An 18,220-nucleotide genomic window follows, 5' to 3' on the forward strand; every position below is an offset into this window, starting at 1 on the left:
TCCGCGGGCGACTTCGCTTCTCCGCGTGCAGATCAGTGGGCATGGTTGACTCCGCCTTTCTGGTGGGAGGACTAGTATCACTGCCAGAGCTGAGGCCCCGATCCCAGGCGCCGTCCAGGCGAAAGAGTTCCCGGTACCCGGCGCCGGCGCGATGTGGGTGTCGCTGCTGCTACTGGCTGCGCTGCTGCTGGTCATCCTCAGCAAAGTTTACAAGGGGCTGTTCTCAGGCAGCTCCCCGAACCCCTTCTTGGAGGATGTCAAACGGCCACCCGCACCTCTGGTGACCGACAAGGAGGCCAGGAAGAAGGTTCTCAAGCAAGGTGAGCGGGGGAGACACCCCGGGGACCTAGGCTGCACCCGAGCATCCTCACGGGTTAGCGTTTCCCAGATGCAAAGTGCTGGGAGGGCATCTTTGCATGCGTAGGCCCCCGCTCTAGAATCCACTCCTGGCGAGAGCCTTGGTCCCCGCAGGCCCGGGGAATCTTGGCCTCTGGGTCTCGGGCATCGTCCTCGGCGAGCCGAGTTCTTGTCATAGCCACGCTCAGACCCTGCCACTTGGTATAGCGATGGCTAACGGTTTAAACAAGAAGAGATCTTTCCGCCTCTTTGACTTTAAGACCGTAACATTTTCACTTATCTTCCCCAGGGGTTCAAGGGCGTGGGAGAGCTGTACGGAAACCTTTGTAGGAAATTGCATTTGGTTCATCAAGGAATGTGACTGATTGATTATGCTGGTCCCATCTCTTGTGGTTGAAGCAAGGCTCAGGGGGGTGCCTCGGGCTCAGAGCTCTTTGTTTAAGGAGGGTCGGTACGGTCATCTTTTAAAAAGTATTTGTGGGTTTCTTTTAGAGTTTAAAGAAAGAGTTCCGCTGCTTAAAAATAAATAAAATAAAGCCAGTATTGTTGTAAGTGGAAGGCCTATTATTTCTGAAATCAGAGGTTTAACTGGACTCTGTCACTGTCTCTGCCGGAGAGTCAAACAGGACTGAGCAACTGAACAACAAATAACACTTATTTACTCTGTGAAAAAAAATGAAAGTAAAAGTGTTAGTCACTATCCGACCCTATGCGACCCCATGAACCGTAGCCCTCCAGGCTCCTCTGTCCGTGGCGTTTTCCAGGCAAGAATACTGGAGTGGGTTGCCATTTCCTTCTCCAGGAGACCTTCTCCACCTAGGGATCAAACCCCAGCCTCCCACAATGCAGGCACTTTTTCTACAGTCTGAGCCACCAGGGAAGCCTGATTTACTGTGTGAACATTAACAAATCACTCCATTTATCTGGATTGGTCTAAAGATGAGATGATTAGTTTATTTTTCAAACCAAGTTTTGATCTCTCCTAGTGGGTCATGATATCAATTTAGTGAGTTGCAACTAGCATTTTAAAATTCAGTCGAATGGAAAACATCAGTGTAGCCTATACAGTTCTGGTAAGTATTGTGAAACTTCTTTATATTATATACTGATGTATGTTCTGGATTATGAAATGTATTTTTCACTGTAGGTCTTTTAAAAAATGTTTGAAAAGTTCAAAGTTTACCGAGTTCTCTGGCAGCTTGAAAAATTCCAAAGCTCAGTTCTTCTGCAGTGATCTTGAAAGAATAGATCTTGTGGAGAAAGTGCCCATACGGCACCATGGGCTGTCCAGTTTTGTCTTGTTTAGGTGCCTCCTCCTTAATCCCACATCCAGGCTTCCCCAGTGTGAAGGGGTGGTGCTGTAATTTCTCAGAAGAGCTCTGTCCTGCCTCTGTATCAAGATCTTTAAGAACCAAGATCTGAGTGGGCTGCACCACTACTGCCTGCTGATCCTGCATTTTCTGAAGATAATCTGCTTGTGAATGGACGGTTGGATGAGCCACCATCCAGCCCCACGACACTCTTCTCCTGTCCCCCACCTCCTTGTTTTCTTTCTTCCCTAGCTCGGTCTCTGACTGCACTTAGGATTCTCTACTTGGATCATGGTCAGCATTTGTGTGTGTGTGTGTGATAGTTTATGAATTATTCTTTCTTTGCAAGTAGGGAAAATCCTCAGCTATGTAGTGGTTTTGGTCTGAATCAGTTCAGATCAACCTAAATCACTTTGTTCAACCTTCTCCGGTGGGTCCTGAATATTTCCCAGGTAAAATGTTTGAGATATTTTAGTGAGGAGCTCTGTGCCAAACTGCTCTAGAAATTTTCTGGAGCATCATATAAGCTGAACATTTTGCCTTGGTTTCCACCTCATTGTCCTTTCATTGCCCTCTCCATCTCCTCCTTTTCTGCAGCTTTTTCAGTCAGCCGAGTGCCAGAGAAGCTGGATGTGGTGGTGATTGGCAGTGGCTTTGGGGGCTTGGCGGCAGCTGCGATCCTAGCCAAAACTGGCAAGCGAGTTCTTGTTCTGGAACAACATACCAAGGCAGGAGGCTGTTGTCATACCTTTGGAAAGAATGGCCTTGAATTTGACACGGGTAAGGCTGCCAAGGCAAAGGGGTGGGAGCAGGAGGTTTGGAGCAGCCATAGAGGGACGATCCTGGGCTTTTCAGTGGTTTTGAAGGCCTGGGTTTTCTCCCCAGGCACTGTTGGTCTAACAGCTTTCCTGCCCAAATTCCTTTTGAAAAATTCCAGTCTGATCTCAGATGAAGGGAAAAGGGGTTAGAGACACACCACATGTATCTCCATGGTCTGATAGCTGTACCTGCTGACCTGGGCAGGGATCTGGTGTTCTGCTGCAACTCCCCTTTACAGAAAGGGTGGGTACCTCCTCTGTGAGTGTGGACTTGGCCCTGTAGGACGCCTCTTTCACCTTGTTTCCTTGTTGGAGCCTTTCCAGGGCTTAATTCCCTTATCCCTATCATGCCTTGTTTTTCTGTCTCTCAACAGGAATCCATTATGTCGGGCATATGCAGGAAGGCAGCTCTGAGCGTTTTATCTTGGACCAGATCACTGAGGGGCAGCTAGACTGGGTTGCCTTGTCCTCTCCCTTTGACACCATGGTACTAGAAGGGCCTGATGGCCGAAAAGAGTTTCCCATGTACGCGGGGAGGAAAGCCTACATTCAGGGCCTCAAGGACAAGTTTCCCCAGGAAGAAGCTGCCATTGACAAGTATATGAAGCTAGTTAAGGTAACATGGACATGTGTTATTCCCAACAAGGCTCACCTTCCTCATTAGTGGAGTGACGGGTGAAGGAGGCAGGAAGGAGGAACAGACATGTTTGTCTGGAACTCGGCTCCGGTCCGAGTTGACCTCTGTGCTCAGCCAGGCCCTCTCTCTGGAGCCTGGGCTCAGCAGCTGCCACTCACACTCTGGCCTGACCAGACTGGCTTCCATCTGGTTACATCTCTAACCCCTTTTCACTTCATCTGAGACCAGATTGGAATTTTTCAAAAGGAATTTGGGCAGGAAACTGAAAAGCAAAAAAGGACTCATCTGAGGGGGAGAATGGGAAAGAAAAGAAAAAAAAAACTTAGAGTACAGAGTTTTATGATCCAAATTTAGCCAAGTTCTGCTTCCCTGATAGCTCAGAATCCAGTCCAGGAGACCGCCTGCAATGCAGGAGATGCAGGTTGGATCCCTGACTTGGGAAGATCCCCTAGAGAAGGAAATAGCAACCCACTCCAGTATTCTTGCCTGGAGAATCCCCATGGACAGAGGAGCCTAACGGGCTATAATTCATAGCGTGGAAAAAGTCGAACATGACTCAGTGGCTAAACCACCACCACCAAGTGCTGTTGGTCCCTTGGACTGTGCAGGCTGTTGGACAGGCAATTCTGTCACAGCGGGTCTGGAGGTGAGTCCTGTTCCTCCGTGCTTACTCCCCTCCCAGGTGGTATCCCGTGGAGTCACTCATGGTATCCTGCTGAAGATCCTCCCGCTGCCTGTGGCTCAGCTCCTCACCAAGTATGGGCTGCTCACCCGCTTCTCTCCGTTCCTTCGTGCATCCACCCAGAGCCTGGCTGAGGTCTTGCGGCAGCTCCCCGCCTCTCCAGAGCTCCAGGCCGTGCTCAGCTACATCTTCCCCACTTACGGTGGGTCCTGGCCTTGGGCCCTGGGCAGCCCCTGGCTCTTAGTCTTTCTTCCTGAGCCTGGTTTATTCAGTCGCTCAGTCATGTCCAACTCTTTGCGACCCCATGGACTGCAGCACGCCAGGCTTCTATGTCCTTCACTACCTCCTGGAGTTTGCTCAAATTCGTGTGCATTGAGTCAGAGATGCCATCCAACTATCTTATGCGCTGTCACCCCCTTCTCCTGCCTTTAATCTTTCCGAGCATCAGGGTCTTTTCCAATGAGTTGCCTTTTTGCATCAGGTGGCTAAAGTATTAGAGCTTCAGCTTCAGCATCAGTCCTTCCAATGAATATTCAGGACTGATTTCCTTTAGGATTGACTTGTTTCATCTCCTTGCTGTCCAAGGGACTCTCTAGAGTCTTCTCCAGCATCACAGTTCAAAAGCATCAATTCTTTGACTCTGAGCCTGCCTAGCTGACTGAAGTGGAGCTGCACACACTCCAGGTCCTCTGGAGCTTAGGGAAGATATGCCTGTCTTCCTCCCTGCTGGATACCCTGATAAAAATCCCCCTCATCAACGTCCTGGATGGTTTTCTTTCCAGTCTACCCTCTCCTCCCTGACAGCATGGCAGTTCGCAGGGAGGTCATTCCTACTGGCCCAAGACCTGGAACGCTCCCTGTTTGCCTGTTTGCATAGAAAGAGGCTGCCCTAAGAATCACTTGGATCCTGGGAGGCATAGACTCAGGTTGCATGTTTTTTTTTTTTTTTTTTGTCACACTATGCAGCTTGCAGGATCTTAGTTCTCCAACCAGGCATTGAACCAAGGCCCCCCACAATAGGGAAAGCACCTAGACCTAACCACTGGACCACCAGGGAGTTCCCAAAGGCTGCATGTTTTCTGACAGGAACCTGTGTTCCTTTTTTAAATTTATTTTTTCATTGGAAGAAAATTACTTTACAATATTGTGTTGGTTTCTGCTGTCCAGCAATGTGAATCAGCCATAATTATACATGTATCTCTTTCCTCTTGAGCCTCCTTCCCCTCCCCCGACCCCATCCCTCCCATGTTCTGCTCTGGAATAGTGTTGCTGCCTGCTCTTACCTCATCACCCCCTCCTTCCTTCTGCAGGTGTGACCCCCAGCCACACCACCTTTTCCATGCATGCTCTGCTGGTTGACCACTACTTAAAAGGGGCCTTTTATCCCCGAGGGGGCTCCAGTGAGATTGCCTTCCACACCATCCCTGTGATTCAGCGGGCCGGGGGCGCTGTCCTCACAAGGGCCCCTGTGCACAGCATCCTGCTCGACTCAGCTGGGAAAGCCTGTGGTGAGAGCCCTGCCGTCTTCACAGTCCTTGGCGCGAGTGGGAGAGACGGGGCGGGGTGGGGGTGGTGGTGGTGGTGAAAAGAAGGCTCCAAGGGCAGAGACCTCCAGATCAGGGGTTACAGGCTGGAATCTGTCACAAGCTGGGGCTGCCTGGGAATAGCCGTTGACCTGGTCAGGAAGTGAAACGGACACAGGAAAGATAAAGGGTGGTATGGTCCCCAGAGAACAGTATGTCATCATTTATTCAATAGAGACAAGTAGTTATCCTTTAATCCACAAGTTCCTTGAGTGTAGAGGCGGTGTCTTTTTTACCTTTATGTCTATAGACCTTAGCGCATACTGGAGCCCAGTAAATGTTTGTTCAGTGACTGATGGAGTGAGTTGTAACCTGGGTGCTCCATAGGGTGGTGTGGAGGCCGCCAGGATGCCCTGTAAATGGCAGAGTGGGGCTCAGACTCTACCCTGGCTCAGGTGTTTGCTGTCACCTGCGCAGAGAGTCAAAATTCCACCGAGGATAAACTCTTCGAGGAGAGGGTCTATGCAGGGAAGGGCTCTGGTAAATAGACAGGCCATCAAGGATAACTTCAGAAGCCTCAGTGAAGGGAGAAAAGAGAGGCCTGAAGGAAACAGGGCTGGTGTGATGGTGAATTCACCCGAGTAAGCTTTCAAGGAGGAGGTGGTGAGTGGGTGGCCCAAGGCACCCAAAAGTCAAGGGAGAAAAGGCCATCAGTGATCTTTGAGGACCTATCTGTAGAAGAGACTGGAAAGTTCCCAGCAGTGAGGCAGGGGTGGCCATCAGCTGCGCAAGACTTTCTCTCACAGTCACAAACCAGTTTTCCTTCCAGCCGTCAGGTGGTCTGTGAACCAAGGAGGGTCTATCAGTTGAATGAAATTCAGTTCTGGATATATTTATGTTTTTCACATGCTATGTGATAAAAGATGGAAGTAAAAGATAAGTAAATCCTAATCTCTAACTCAGAAAGTTTCCAGTCTCAGAGGGCAGATGACTGAGATATAATCAAGGTGCCGCATGGAGGCACGCACTGAGGCTGGAGTTGGCACAGGATGGTGGGACAGGGAGTCTCCAGAGGGAGGTCGTGATGGGTGAGAGGAAGCTGGTCAGAGGGGAGAGGAGGTCATTCCAGGCAGGGGGAACAGAATGTGCAGAGGCACAGAGATAAGAAAGAGCTGAGTTTCTTTTTTCTCTGTTTTGGCTGCACTGGGTCTCAGTTGCAGCACATGGAATCTTTGGTCTTCTTTGTGTCATGTGAACTCTTAGCTGTGGCATGTGGGATCTAGTTCCCCGATCAGGGATCAAAGCTGGGCCCCCTTCATTGGCAGCTCAGTGTCTTAGCCACGGGACCACCAGAGAAGTCCCATGAGCTGAATATGTTTAGGCATCTGAAAATGTTAGGTTGAATCATAAGAGACTGTCACATTTCTAGGTTAAAAAAATGATTGACTGTCAGCTCTTGGGGGCTTCCCAGATGACACAGTTGGTAGAGAATCCATCTGCAATGCAGGAGCTGCAGGAGATGTATGTTTGATCCCTGGGTCAGAAAGATCCTCAGAGAAGGAAATGGCAACCCACTCCAGTATTCTTGCCTGGGAAATCCCATGGACAGAGGAGCCTGGCAGGCTGCAGTCCATGGGGTTGCAAAGAGTCGGACACAATTGAGCATGATTGCACACACATGCTATTTGCATATCAGGTCAGTTCAGTTTAGTTGCTCAGTCGTGTCCAACTCTGTAACCCCATGAATCGCAGCACACCAGGCCTCCCTGTCCATCACTGACTCCCAGAGTTTACTCAAACTCATGTCCATCGAGTCGGTGATGCCTTCCAGCCATCTCATCCTCTGTCATCCCCTTCTCCTCCTGCCCCCAACCCCTCCCAGCATAAGGGTCTTTTCCAATGAGTCAACTCTTCTCATGAGGTGGCCAAAGTATTGGAATTTCAGCTTCAGCATCAGTCCTTCCAATGAACACCCAGGACTGATCTTCTTTAGGATGGACTGGTTGGATCTCCTTGCAGTCCAAGGGACTCTCAAGAGTCTTCTCCAACACCACAATTTAAAAGCATCAATTTTTCGGCACTTAGCTTTCTTCACAGTCCAACTCTCACATCCATACATGACCACTGGAAAAACCATAGCCTTGACCAGACAGACCTTTGTTGGCAAAGTAATGTCTCTGCTTTTTTTTTTTTTTTAATAATATTTGTTTTTATTTATTTCTTTGACTGTGTTGGGTCTTAGTTGCAGCATGTGGGATCTACTTCCCTGACCAGGGATCAAACCCTGGGCCCCCTGCATTGGGAGCATGGAGCCTTAGCCACTGGACCACCAGGGAAGTCCCCTCTCTGCTTTTTAATATGCTATTTAGGTTGGTTATAACTTTCCTTCCAAGGAATAAGGGTCTTTTAATTTCATGGCTGCAATCACCATCTAGTGATTTTGGAGCCCAAAAAAATAAAGTCTGACACTGCTTCCACTGTTTCCTCATCTATTTCCCATGAAGTGATGGGACCAGATGCCATGATCTTAGTTTTCTGAATGTTGAGTTTTAAGCCAACTTTTTCACTCTCCTGTTTCACTTTCATCAAGAGGCTTTTTAGTTCCTCTTCACTTTCTGCCATAAGGGTGGTGTCATCTGCATATCTAAGGTTATTGATGTTTCTCCCAGTAATCTTGATTCCAGCTTGTGATTCTTCCAGCCCAGCGTTTCTCATGATGTACTCTGCATATAAGTTAAATAAGCAGGGTGACAATATACAGCCTTGATGTTTTCCTATTTGGAACCAGTTTGTTGTTCCATGTCTAGTTCTAACTGTTGTTTCCTGACCTGCATACAGGTTTCTCAAGAGGTGGGTCAGGTGGTCTGGTATTCCCATCTCTTTCAGAATTTTCCACAGTTTATTGTTATCCACACAGTCAAAGGCTTTGACATAGTCAATAAAGCAGAAATAGATGTTTTCCTGGAACTCTCTTGCTTTTTCGATGATCCAGCAGATATTGGCAATTTGATCTCTGGTTCCTCTGCCTTTTCTAAATCCAGCTTGAACATCTGGAAGTTCATGGTTCATGTATTGCTAAAGCCTGGCTTGGAGAATTTTGAGCATTACTTTGCTAGTGTGTGAGATGAGTGCAATTGTGCGGTAGTTTGAGCATTCTTTGGGATTGCAGTGAAAACTGACCTTTTCCAGGCCTGTGACCATTGCTGAGTTTTCCAAATTTGCTGGCATATTGAGTGCAGCACTTTCACAGCATCATCTTTCAGGATTTGAAATAGCTCAACTGGAATTCCATCACCTCCACTAGCTTTGTTTGTAGTGACGCTTTCTAAGGCCCACTTGACTTCACACTCCAGGATGTCTGGCCCTAGGTGAGTGATCACACCATCATGATTATCTGGTTCGTGAAGATCTTTTTTTGTACAGTTCTTATGTGTATTCTTGCCACCTCTTCTTAATATCTTCTGCTTCTGTTAGGTCCATAACATTTCTGTCCTTTATTGAGCCCATCTTTGCATGAAGTGTTCCCTTGGTATCTCTAATTTTCTTGAAGAGATCTCTAGTCTTTCCCATTCTATTGTTTTCCTCTATTCAAATGGGTATATCTTTCCTTTTCTGCCTTGCTTTTCACTTCTCTTCTTTTCTCAGCTATTTGTAAGGCTTCCTCAAATAGCCATTTTGCTTTTTTGCATTTCTTTTTCTTGGGGATGATCTTGATTCTTGTCTCCTGTATAATGTCACATATCTCCGTCCATAGTTCATCTGGCACTCTGTCTATCAGATCTAGTCCCTTAAATCTATTTCTCACTTCCACTGTATAGTCATAAGGGATTTGGTTTAGGTCATACCTGAATGGTCTAATGGTTTTCCCTACTTTCTTCAATTTAAGTCTGAATTTGGCAATAAGGAGTTCATGATCTGAGCTACAGTCAGTTCCCAGTCTTGTTTTTGCTGACTGTATAGAGCTTCATCTTTTGCTGCAAAGAATATAATTAATCTGATTTCAGTGTTGACCATCTGGTGATGCCCATGTGTAGAGTCTTTTGTGTTGTTGGAAGAGGGTGTTTGCTATGACCAGTGTGTTCTCTCGGCAAAACTCTATTAGCCTTTGCCCTGCTTCATTCTGTACTCCAAGGCCAAATTCGCCTGTTACTCCAGGTGTTTCTTGACTTCCTATTTTTGCATTCCAGTCCCCTATAATGAAAGGGATAACTTTTTTGGGTGTTAGTTCTAAAAGGTCTTGTAGGTCTTCATAGAACCATTCAACTTTAGCTTCTTCAGTGTTACTGGTTGGGGCATAGGCTTGGATTACCATGATATTGAATGGTTTGCCTTGGAAACGAACAGAGATCATTTTGTCATTTTTGAGATTGCATCCAAGTACTGCATTTTGGACTCTTTTGTTGACTGTGATGGCTACTCCATTTCTTCTAAGGGATTCCTGCCCACAGTAGTAGATATAATGGTCATCTGAGTTAAATTTACCCATTCCAGTCCATTTTAGTTCACTGATTCCTAGAATGTCGACGTTCACTCTTGTCATCTCCTGTTTGACCACTTCCAATTTGCCTTGATTCATGGACCTAACATTCCAGGTTCCTATGCAATATTGCTCTTTACAGCATCGGACCTTGCTTCTATCACCAGTCACATCCACAGCTGGGTGTTGTTTTTGCTTTGGCTCCATCCCTTCATTCTTTCTGGAGTTATTTCTCCACTGATCTCCAGTAGCCTATTGGGCACCTACCGACCTGGGGAGTTCCTCTTTCAGTATCCTATCATTTTGCCTTCTCATACTGTTCGTGGGGTTCTCAAGGCAAGAATACTGAAGTGGTTTGCCATTCCCTTCTCCAGTGGACCACATTCCATCAGACCTCGCCACCATGACTCAACCGTCTTGGGTGGCCCCACAGGGCATGGCTTAGTTTCATTGAGTGAGACAAGCCTGTGATCCTGCGATCAGATTGGCTGGTTTTCTGGGATTATGGTTTCAGTGTGTCTGCCCTCTGATGCCCTCTCACAGCACCTGTCGTCTTACTTGGGTTTGTCTTACCTTGGACGTGGGGCATCTCTTCACGGCTGCTCCAGTAAAGCGCAGCTGCTGCTCCTTACCTTGGATGAGGAGTATCTCCTCACGGCTGCCCCTCCTGGCCTTGAACATGGAATAGCTCCTCTCGGCCCTCCTGTGCCTGCGCAGCCGCCACTCCTTGGACGTGGGGTAGCTCCTCTCAGCCACCGCCCCTGGCCAGTCCTATCTAATAGTTTGGTGAAAACGGTCAGACAGTCAGAGATGAGGCTGGATGCACAGAAGGGAGCACATCACAGAAGGCTGATACGAGAGTCTAGAGTTTAATTGGAAGTTGAGGTGTCACTGGAGGGTTTAAAAGAGAGTGTGTTGGAACCAAAAACTCTGGCAACAGTAAAGAAGGACCTGGCATTCTAATGAAGGCTGTCAGCTCACAGGCTCTGTCTGAGTTAGTGTGGAGGTTGACTGGTAGCTAAAGAGAAGAGCTCCCATATCAGGTAGAGAGAGAGCTAGAAAGCCAGTGTGGGGACTGTGGACCTTTTGGGCCTTGTAGGCAGTGCTTTGGGCTGATCCCTCACTCTGTAGTTTTAGCTGGGGCCCACCTGCCTGGGTCAGTGTGGGAGAGATGGGGGTGGGGTAAGAATGGGGGCCTTTCTTGTCTTCTTGGAGTGCACAGAACCTCAGCCAAGCTCTTGTGCCTGCAGGTGTCACTGTGAAGAAGGGTGAGGACCTGGTGAACATCTATTGCCCCATCGTGATCTCCGATGCGGGATTGTTCAACACCTACGAGCGCTTGTTGCCAGAGCAGGCCCGCTGTCTGCCAGGTAAACGAATGAGTTGCGTGGCTCTCCTCCAAGTGCCCTGGACCTGCCCTCTGCTTCCAGCTGACTCAGCCTGGCTGATGCTTCCCTCAGCGTCAGGGCTGCCCTTTGACCCTCCTTAGGCAGAAAAGGTGAGCACACCAATTTCTGTTAGTAACATCCATCCCCAGCAGGCCTCTGTTTAGGGGGTGGGATCAACTTCCTGTGTACTGTATGCTCCCCAAGGACCCTTTAGTTTTTGTCTCCCATTTCATCCTTGGCAAATTCACACCCCTTCCCCTGATAACCTCAACCGCATTTCCCTTTCCTCTTTCAAGTTTCCAGTCCCAGTTGCCCATTTCCGGTTTCCCTTGACCTTAGATCATCTCCCTGATAGTTAATGATGGTGGATTGAGTCTTAAAGGAATGTTTCCTGGGTTTTTCATTAAGTTTGCCCTGTGAATTCTGCTTCTTTCCTTAATTTTGCACTTGTTTGGTGTGGCGAAGTCTGGCCTGACATTGCTGTTAAGGGAAGGGAAGGCTGGAGTGGAGACAAAGGTCTTGATATCATTGCTGTGGGCCTTATTTGGGACCTAAGGTTATATTTTCCTGCCTCTGCAGGAACCAGCTTTGTATTGGTGCTGAGGCTGCAGGGGTACCCTCCTGGCTTCTTCTGAAGCCCTGCTCTCAAAACCTGGGACCCAGATAGAAATAAGCTTCAGTCCAGTTATCTCTGGGTTTCCCAGGTGGCTCAGTGGTAAAGAACCCATTTGCCAGTAAAGAAGATGCAGGAGACTCGGGTTCAATCCCTGGGTGGAGAAGATCTCCTGGAGGAGGAAATGACAAGCCACTCCAGTATTCTTGGTGGGATAATCCCATGGACAGAGGAGCATGGTGGTCTACAGTCCGTGGGTTTGCCAAGAGTTGGACATGATGGAGCACACACACACATGCCAGTCATCTCCACTGACAGGTTGTGTCCAAAAATGAAAGCTTGTGGTTTTGGGTGGGGAGGCATGTTTGTGTGCAAGCTTTACCTTTGTCCTTGCATTTGATCCTCAGCTGCTGGGTAGAGAGCTCATGTTGATGCAGGGGAAATGGAGGCACATAGGTGAATCGCTGCCCAAGGTCCACCCAGCTGGAGGCAGCCAAGTGGAGAGGAAGAGGCTGATGTTTCTGACTCCTAAGCCTGGACTCCTGGTCCCCTCTGGGCTGGGAAACATGGCTTCCAGTGAGAAGGCCTTAGTAGAAGGAGGAGGAGAGCGGATCAGCTCACAAGGGACAGAGTGGCTGAGCCAAGGTTAGCTGGGGCGTCACCATTTGGAAATGGAGCTGGCAGCTCCCCATATGATTGAGGGAAGGAGGCCACTGGCCAGGAGGGGGCCAGCGATCTAGGAGGGTGAGAGAGAGGGTTCTGTGTCCAGGCCTCTGGCTGGGGCGGGAGGTGGGGAGTAAGGAGCAGCCCAAGATGCGTTTGGGGTGGAAACCTGAGGAGGAGCCTAGAGCCCAGTACAAGGAGCATCCACTTTGGAGGGTTCTTGGGGAACTCAGGAAGGAGGCCCAGTAGAAAAGTGAGGTCTTGGCTTTCCTGGTTGGGGAGAGGGTCGGTGGCTGCTGTGACTGTCTCTGGGGTACAGGACATGTACTTGGGAAACAGGCCCTCAGCCCCTTGCCTGCTTTCACTGGGCCTCAGCCAATGTCTGCTGCCAGCGAAGGCCTCCCCTCTCTCAGGCTGGATGAGCTGCGTGGCGTGAGGTAGAGACCGCCCAGTGGCCTTTGGCACTTCCAAACTCCCTCTCTCCCAGGACCTTTGAACCCTGACGCTGTCTCCCGATGGGCCCAAGTGCTCATCAAATGCACTTCCTCAGGTGACAAAAAATTCACAAGGGAGGGAATGCAAATAAGTGACATGGAGTTATTGGAGGGACACCTTAAAAAAAAAAAAAGCGAAAGTATTTTCCTGCCTAGAATGATTCCTAGTCTCCTTTGAATCTAAGAGGCATTAAGAACATAATTTGTGTTTTGTTTGTGTGTGTGTGCTCAGTTGTGTCTTGCTCTTTGCAACCCCGTGGACTATAACCTGCCAGGCTCCTCTGTCCATGGGATTCTCTTGGCAGGAATACTGGAATGAGTTGCCATGCTCTCCTCCAGGGAATCTTCCCCACCCAGGGATCGAACCCGAGTCTCCTGTGTCTCCTACATTGGCAGGCGGATTCTTTACCCCAAGCCACATGTGTAAAGAACGTAATTTCTTTTACACTTAATGTTCATACAACCTAAGTGAATAAGGAAAGGACCCTATGAGGGAGTTCTGTATTTTCTGAAAATTCCTTTCTGTGTTTAGAGATAGAGGGGAAGATTAGTCCTGTATTTGTGGGCTCTCCTTGTTCCAGCTAGTTATTGTTTAGTCACTAAATTGTGTCTGACTTTTTTGTGACCCCATGGACTGTAGCCTACCAGGCTCCTCTTTCCATGGGCTTTCCCAGGCAAGAATACTGGAGTGGGTTGCCATTTCCTTCTCCAGGGGATCTTCCCAACCCAGGGATCGAACCTGGGTCTCCTGCATTGTAGGCAGATTCTTTACCAACTGAGCCACGAGGGAAGCGCCACCTTAGTCAACCTCTGCCCGCACCCCCCCCCCCAAAGACAGTACATGGTTTTGACTTGGTTATTCCACTCCAGCCTTCTTTCCCATCCCCAAATTCTATTTTGGTCACATGGTGCTGGTTGCAAAAACAAAAAAGGGAGCTTGCCCCTCCTTCACTGGCAGGTACAGCTTCCACTGCTCCTATGTATCTCAGCCCTGAAGACAGTCTCCTGTGCCAGCACCTGCCTGAAGGACCAGCCACCCCTCCTGAGTGGGAGTTGGATGAATCCCAGTTTGAGAACATTTCAGACAGTGGTGGCAGTGATGGTCAACCTAGAGGCCCCAGAGACTCCTGGGGTTCCTGATGTTTCCAGCTGTTTGGGGTAGAGATTCTGACAGTTCTGTCTCTGTCTCTGAGAAGGAAACAGGATATCTGGTGGCCTTGGGGACAAGGCAGTGCTGGTTGGGGTCGAGGGTATGGAGGTGAGGTGGTCAGACCGAGCGAGTCTTTGTGAATAGGAGTGCCTTTCTTAAATTCTGGGGCTGAGCTTGGACATTATTGGGGATGTTTTGAAGAGGACATTTTTTTGAGTGAGGAAGACTCATTGACAAAATAAGTAAAGGAGCTGAGACTGGTCTGGAGCAGTAGGGTTTGGTCTCATCGTTGTGTGACTGATTTGAGACCCAAGGTTCTTTTTTTTTAATTGATTTTTTTAATGGAGTATAGTTGCTTTACAGTGTTTTGTTACTTTCTGCTGTAGAACAAAGTGAATCAATTATATGTACACATATATCCCTTCATTTTTAGATTTCCTTCCCCTTTAGGTCACCACAGAGCACGGAGTAGTTTCCTGTGCTATATAGTAGGTTCTCATTAGTTATCTATTTTATGTGTGTATGTGTGTGGGGGGTAAGTTAGTCGCTCAGTCCTGTCCAACTCTTTGTGACCCCATGGACTGTAACCTGCCAGGTTCCATGGACAGAGGAACCTGGCAGGCTATAGTCCATGGAGTTGCAAAGAGTCAGACATGACTGAGGGACTAACATTTTCACTTTTCTTCATTAGATGGTTTGTATTCAACTTAATACTGAAGCCAAGGCTTATAACAGACTACTGTTCACAGCCGTGGTCTTTGTCATGTGGAGCCCTGTCCTCTGCTCATAACATTTATTTATTGGCTGCGCTGGTCTTTGTTGCTGCACGCGGGCTTTCTCTAGTTGTGAGCAGGGGCTACTCTTTCTTGCGGTGCACAGACTTCTCAGTGCAGTGGCTTCTCTTGTTTTGGAGCATGGGTTCTAGAGCGCAGGCTCATACGTTGTGGCAAATGGGCTCTGAGGTATATGGGATCTTCACTAACCAGGGGTTGAACCTGGATCCCCTGCATTGGCAGATGGATTCTTTACCACTGGACCACCAGGGAAGTCCCTGCTCTTAACTTAGACATTAAGGTGACAATGGGACCATCACGCAGACGCTGTGAATGGCTCAGGGAGCTGGCATCTCTGCTTCTCAAGGCACTCAGAGCAGATGTCTGGGGCCACGGCCATCACAGGCAGGAGACTGAGGAGCAGGCCGAGTGGTCCAAACAGCTGAGGCTACAAATGAGGCGAGCAGGTGTCTGAAGGCTCCCGGGGTGGCAGCAGATCTTGGTGGTCTCCTTTTCACGGCCCTCCTAACTGTCTGCAGGTGTGAAGCGGCAGCTGGGGATGGTTCGGCCCGGCCTGGGCATGGTCTCTGTCTTCATCTGCCTCCGAGGCACCAAGAAGGACCTGGGGCTGCCGACCACCAACTACTATATTTATTTTGACAAAGACATGGACAAAGCGTAAGGCATGGGTGTACATGTGCAGGAAGGGTAGCAGCCTGGTCCCCCAGAGCCACAGATGCTAGGGGAGAAGCAGCAGGATACAAGATGGGAGGATATGGGCAACAATCTACTCCAAAAGGACTTTTTCCCACCTGGGCTGTGCCTTGGCTTCATTCCTTGGGGATCCCTGGGGATGAGCTGTGCTGGGGGTGGGGCTGGTGGCTGGGGGGAACATGGCTGGGACCAACAGCCCCTCTCCTGCCCAGGATGGAGCACTATGTCTCTCTGCCTGGGGACAAGGCCGCTGCACACATGCCTATTTTCTTCATTTCCTTCCCATCGACCAAGGACTCAACTTGGGAGGACCGGTACCCAGGTGAGGCTTGGTGTGCTGGGAGCTGGGGCTTGGGTGGGTAGGGGCAGTAGCAGTGACCCGGCTCTGCGTCCCCAGACCGGTCAACAGCGATCGTGCTAGCGCCCGCCTCATACGAGTGGTTCAAGGAGTGGCAGGACGAGCCCCAGGGAAAGCGGAGCAGTGCCTACGAGACCCTCAAGAGCTCCTTTGTTGAAGCTGCTATGTTGGTCTTCCTGAAGCAGTTCCCACATCTGGAGGAGAAGGTAGGAGGGCAGAGTTGGTGGTTGGTGCATCTCTGCCCCTTCTGTGGGGCTGGGAATGAGGCCTGGGGTGACTGAGCTCCAGGGGAGCCCATGCTGGCTGGCAGCTCGTGCAGGGGCAGGGAAGGAAGAGGCGAGGGTCTCACAAGGTCCCCCTCCCACTCTTCGGCCACCTCTTTTGCCTCTTCAGGTGGACAGTGTGACTGGAGGGTCCCCGCTGAGCAATCAGTTCTACCTGGCAGCTCCCCAGGGGGCCTGCTACGGGGCTGACCATGACCTGGGCCGCCTGCATCCTGGTGCAATGGCCTCCATGAGGGCCCAGAGCCCCATCCCGAACCTTTACTTGACAGGTACGCTGAAGGCCCCATCCTGCCAGGAAAGCTGGGCCTCACTGTCGCTCAGAGTGCTGTTTCTGTTGCCTTGGTGGCTGGGGACCCTGGTCCTAGTCTGAAGGCATCTCTGTGGCCCTGGCTTAGGGGCCCCTGTCCTCCCACTACCCTGCCTGGAGGTGGGGTGGAGGGATGCTCACAAGCCTCCGCTCTTGTCTCCCAGGCCAAGATATTGTCACCTGTGGGTTGGTTGGAGCCCTGCAAGGGGCCTTGCTGTGCAGCAGTGCCATCCTGAAGCGGAACGTGTACTCAGACCTTTGGAAGCTTGGCTCGCGGATCCAGGCACAGAAGAAAAAGAATTAGTTGGCTCAGGGAGGAGTCAGAGGAACTGGCACATCCCCTGCCTCACCTGTGTTTTTCTGCATTAGTTCCTTGATCACGTAAAGCACTCTAATTATTGTTTCTCATTTTTGGATACAGGTCCAACACACAGGTCTAGCATAGATAGTGGTTCTTAAACTGAAGCTCCTTCACACCTTTTAGAACATGCTGTTCCTACAAAACGCACAGTGTGGGCTACAGACGTGGGTGGCTTTCATGACCTGTCAAGCTGCGCTCTGCATCCCACACCCATACCTCCTAAGTCTGAGCCATCAAATGGAATATTCTCATCAGGTGGCTAGAACCCTTGAGAGCTTGGGTCGGCTGAAGCAGGGGGGTCCTGTTGGTTTGAGGCTTCTCCTCCGGTTCCCCCTTAGTGCCTCACTGCAGGAGTTCTACGCAACAGAGAGAAGGTGTCTGGTGAGCATGGTTTGGCTTGTAGTTCCACAGGATCAGAGGATGCAGATCCTATTTTTCTGGTTCCAGTGGCTCTTCTGAGTGTGGGGAAACTCCTGTGATATGGCCCATGTGGATGTGGGGGCTGGCAGTGGACAGGACGTGTTAGCTAGCAAGGTATATACGTTATGGGAGAACATCCAATTCATATGCGGCAGGGGCCTAGGCTTGTTTTCCTTATGATGGGGGTCACGCTGGGTTCTCACCGTGTCAGCACCAGGATACCCTCCCAGACCTCAGGGCCTGAGCCCCAAGGCGTAGCTTACTAAAATACACAGCAGTCGGGGCAGAGGCCTAGAAAGACAGCTTCACTAGGGTTGACATAGGCGGAAAGCATTCCAGCCAAGGGTACAGCAAAGGATAAACACTGGGAGGTAACGAGTGTATTATGACAAGCAGCCCAGTTACCTCTGACCTAGAATCAGGGCTGCCTGGTGAGGAGGAATGGGGTTGGAAGTAACAAAAAGGTCATGGAAAGTTACAGAATGTGTGCAATGCTTGGGAATGCGTTTCCAGTGTGTTGGAACTTACATGGGGATCGGGTGGGAAGGTGAGTGAAGGTGCTAAAGGTTAAAAAAAAAATGACCTTTTCCTTATTAACATGCCTTATTTCAGTCAATTTTAATGCAGTACTAATAACCTTAATATTTAGAGCAGGATTAAGAGGTACAATATAATCATTAATACTAAAATAACTTCATATGGGGACAAATGGTTACTAGACTTATTGTGATCAATTTTGTAATGTATACAAATGTCAAATCACTATGTTGTACACCTGAAATTAATACAATGTATATCAACTATACTTTTTTTAAAAAGAGGAAAAAATTAAATTTATTAATTTTATAGCTTTAATATTTGAAATTTATTTTGGTTTCTGTGCAGAGATAC

At 49.2% G+C, this 18,220-nt stretch overlaps 1 protein-coding gene across 2 annotated transcripts; it reads left to right on the top strand.

The window, feature by feature from the left end:
* The first annotated feature begins 7 nt into the window (after window positions 1-7).
* Window positions 8-18,184, top strand: RETSAT (retinol saturase). 2 transcript variants are annotated; one of them, XM_020889422.2, is made up of 11 exons: window positions 10-320; window positions 2,265-2,447; window positions 2,860-3,101; window positions 3,805-4,006; window positions 5,115-5,312; window positions 11,055-11,174; window positions 15,425-15,563; window positions 15,812-15,921; window positions 15,997-16,163; window positions 16,351-16,510; window positions 16,713-18,184. In XM_020889422.2, exons 1-11 carry the CDS (start codon window positions 152-154, stop codon window positions 16,850-16,852), a joined length of 1,830 nt encoding a protein of 609 aa, XP_020745081.2. In that variant the 5' UTR covers window positions 10-151; the 3' UTR covers window positions 16,853-18,184. The 2 variants fall into 2 exon arrangements, with proteins under 2 accessions (XP_020745082.2, XP_020745081.2); XM_020889423.2 differs by lacking the exon at window positions 16,351-16,510 and having other exon boundaries at window positions 8-320.
* Window positions 18,185-18,220: the final 36 nt, after the last annotated feature.

This window comes from Odocoileus virginianus, chromosome 2 (genome assembly GCF_023699985.2).
Source record: "Odocoileus virginianus isolate 20LAN1187 ecotype Illinois chromosome 2, Ovbor_1.2, whole genome shotgun sequence".
NCBI classification, from domain to species: Eukaryota; Metazoa; Chordata; class Mammalia; order Artiodactyla; family Cervidae; genus Odocoileus; species Odocoileus virginianus.

What these genes read in the sequence shown, in the direction of transcription:
- RETSAT (XM_020889422.2), top strand. Translation starts at nt 152, where the DNA reads ATGTGGGTGTCGCTGCTGCTACTGGCTGCGCTGCTGCTGGTCATCCTC. An exon ending in TCCCACATCTGGAGGAGAAG is followed by an intron (nt 16,164 to 16,350) that starts GTAGGAGGGCAG and finishes TTGCCTCTTCAG; the next exon opens with GTGGACAGTGTGACTGGAGG. An exon ending in CCCGAACCTTTACTTGACAG is followed by an intron (nt 16,511 to 16,712) that starts GTACGCTGAAGG and finishes CTTGTCTCCCAG; the next exon opens with GCCAAGATATTGTCACCTGT.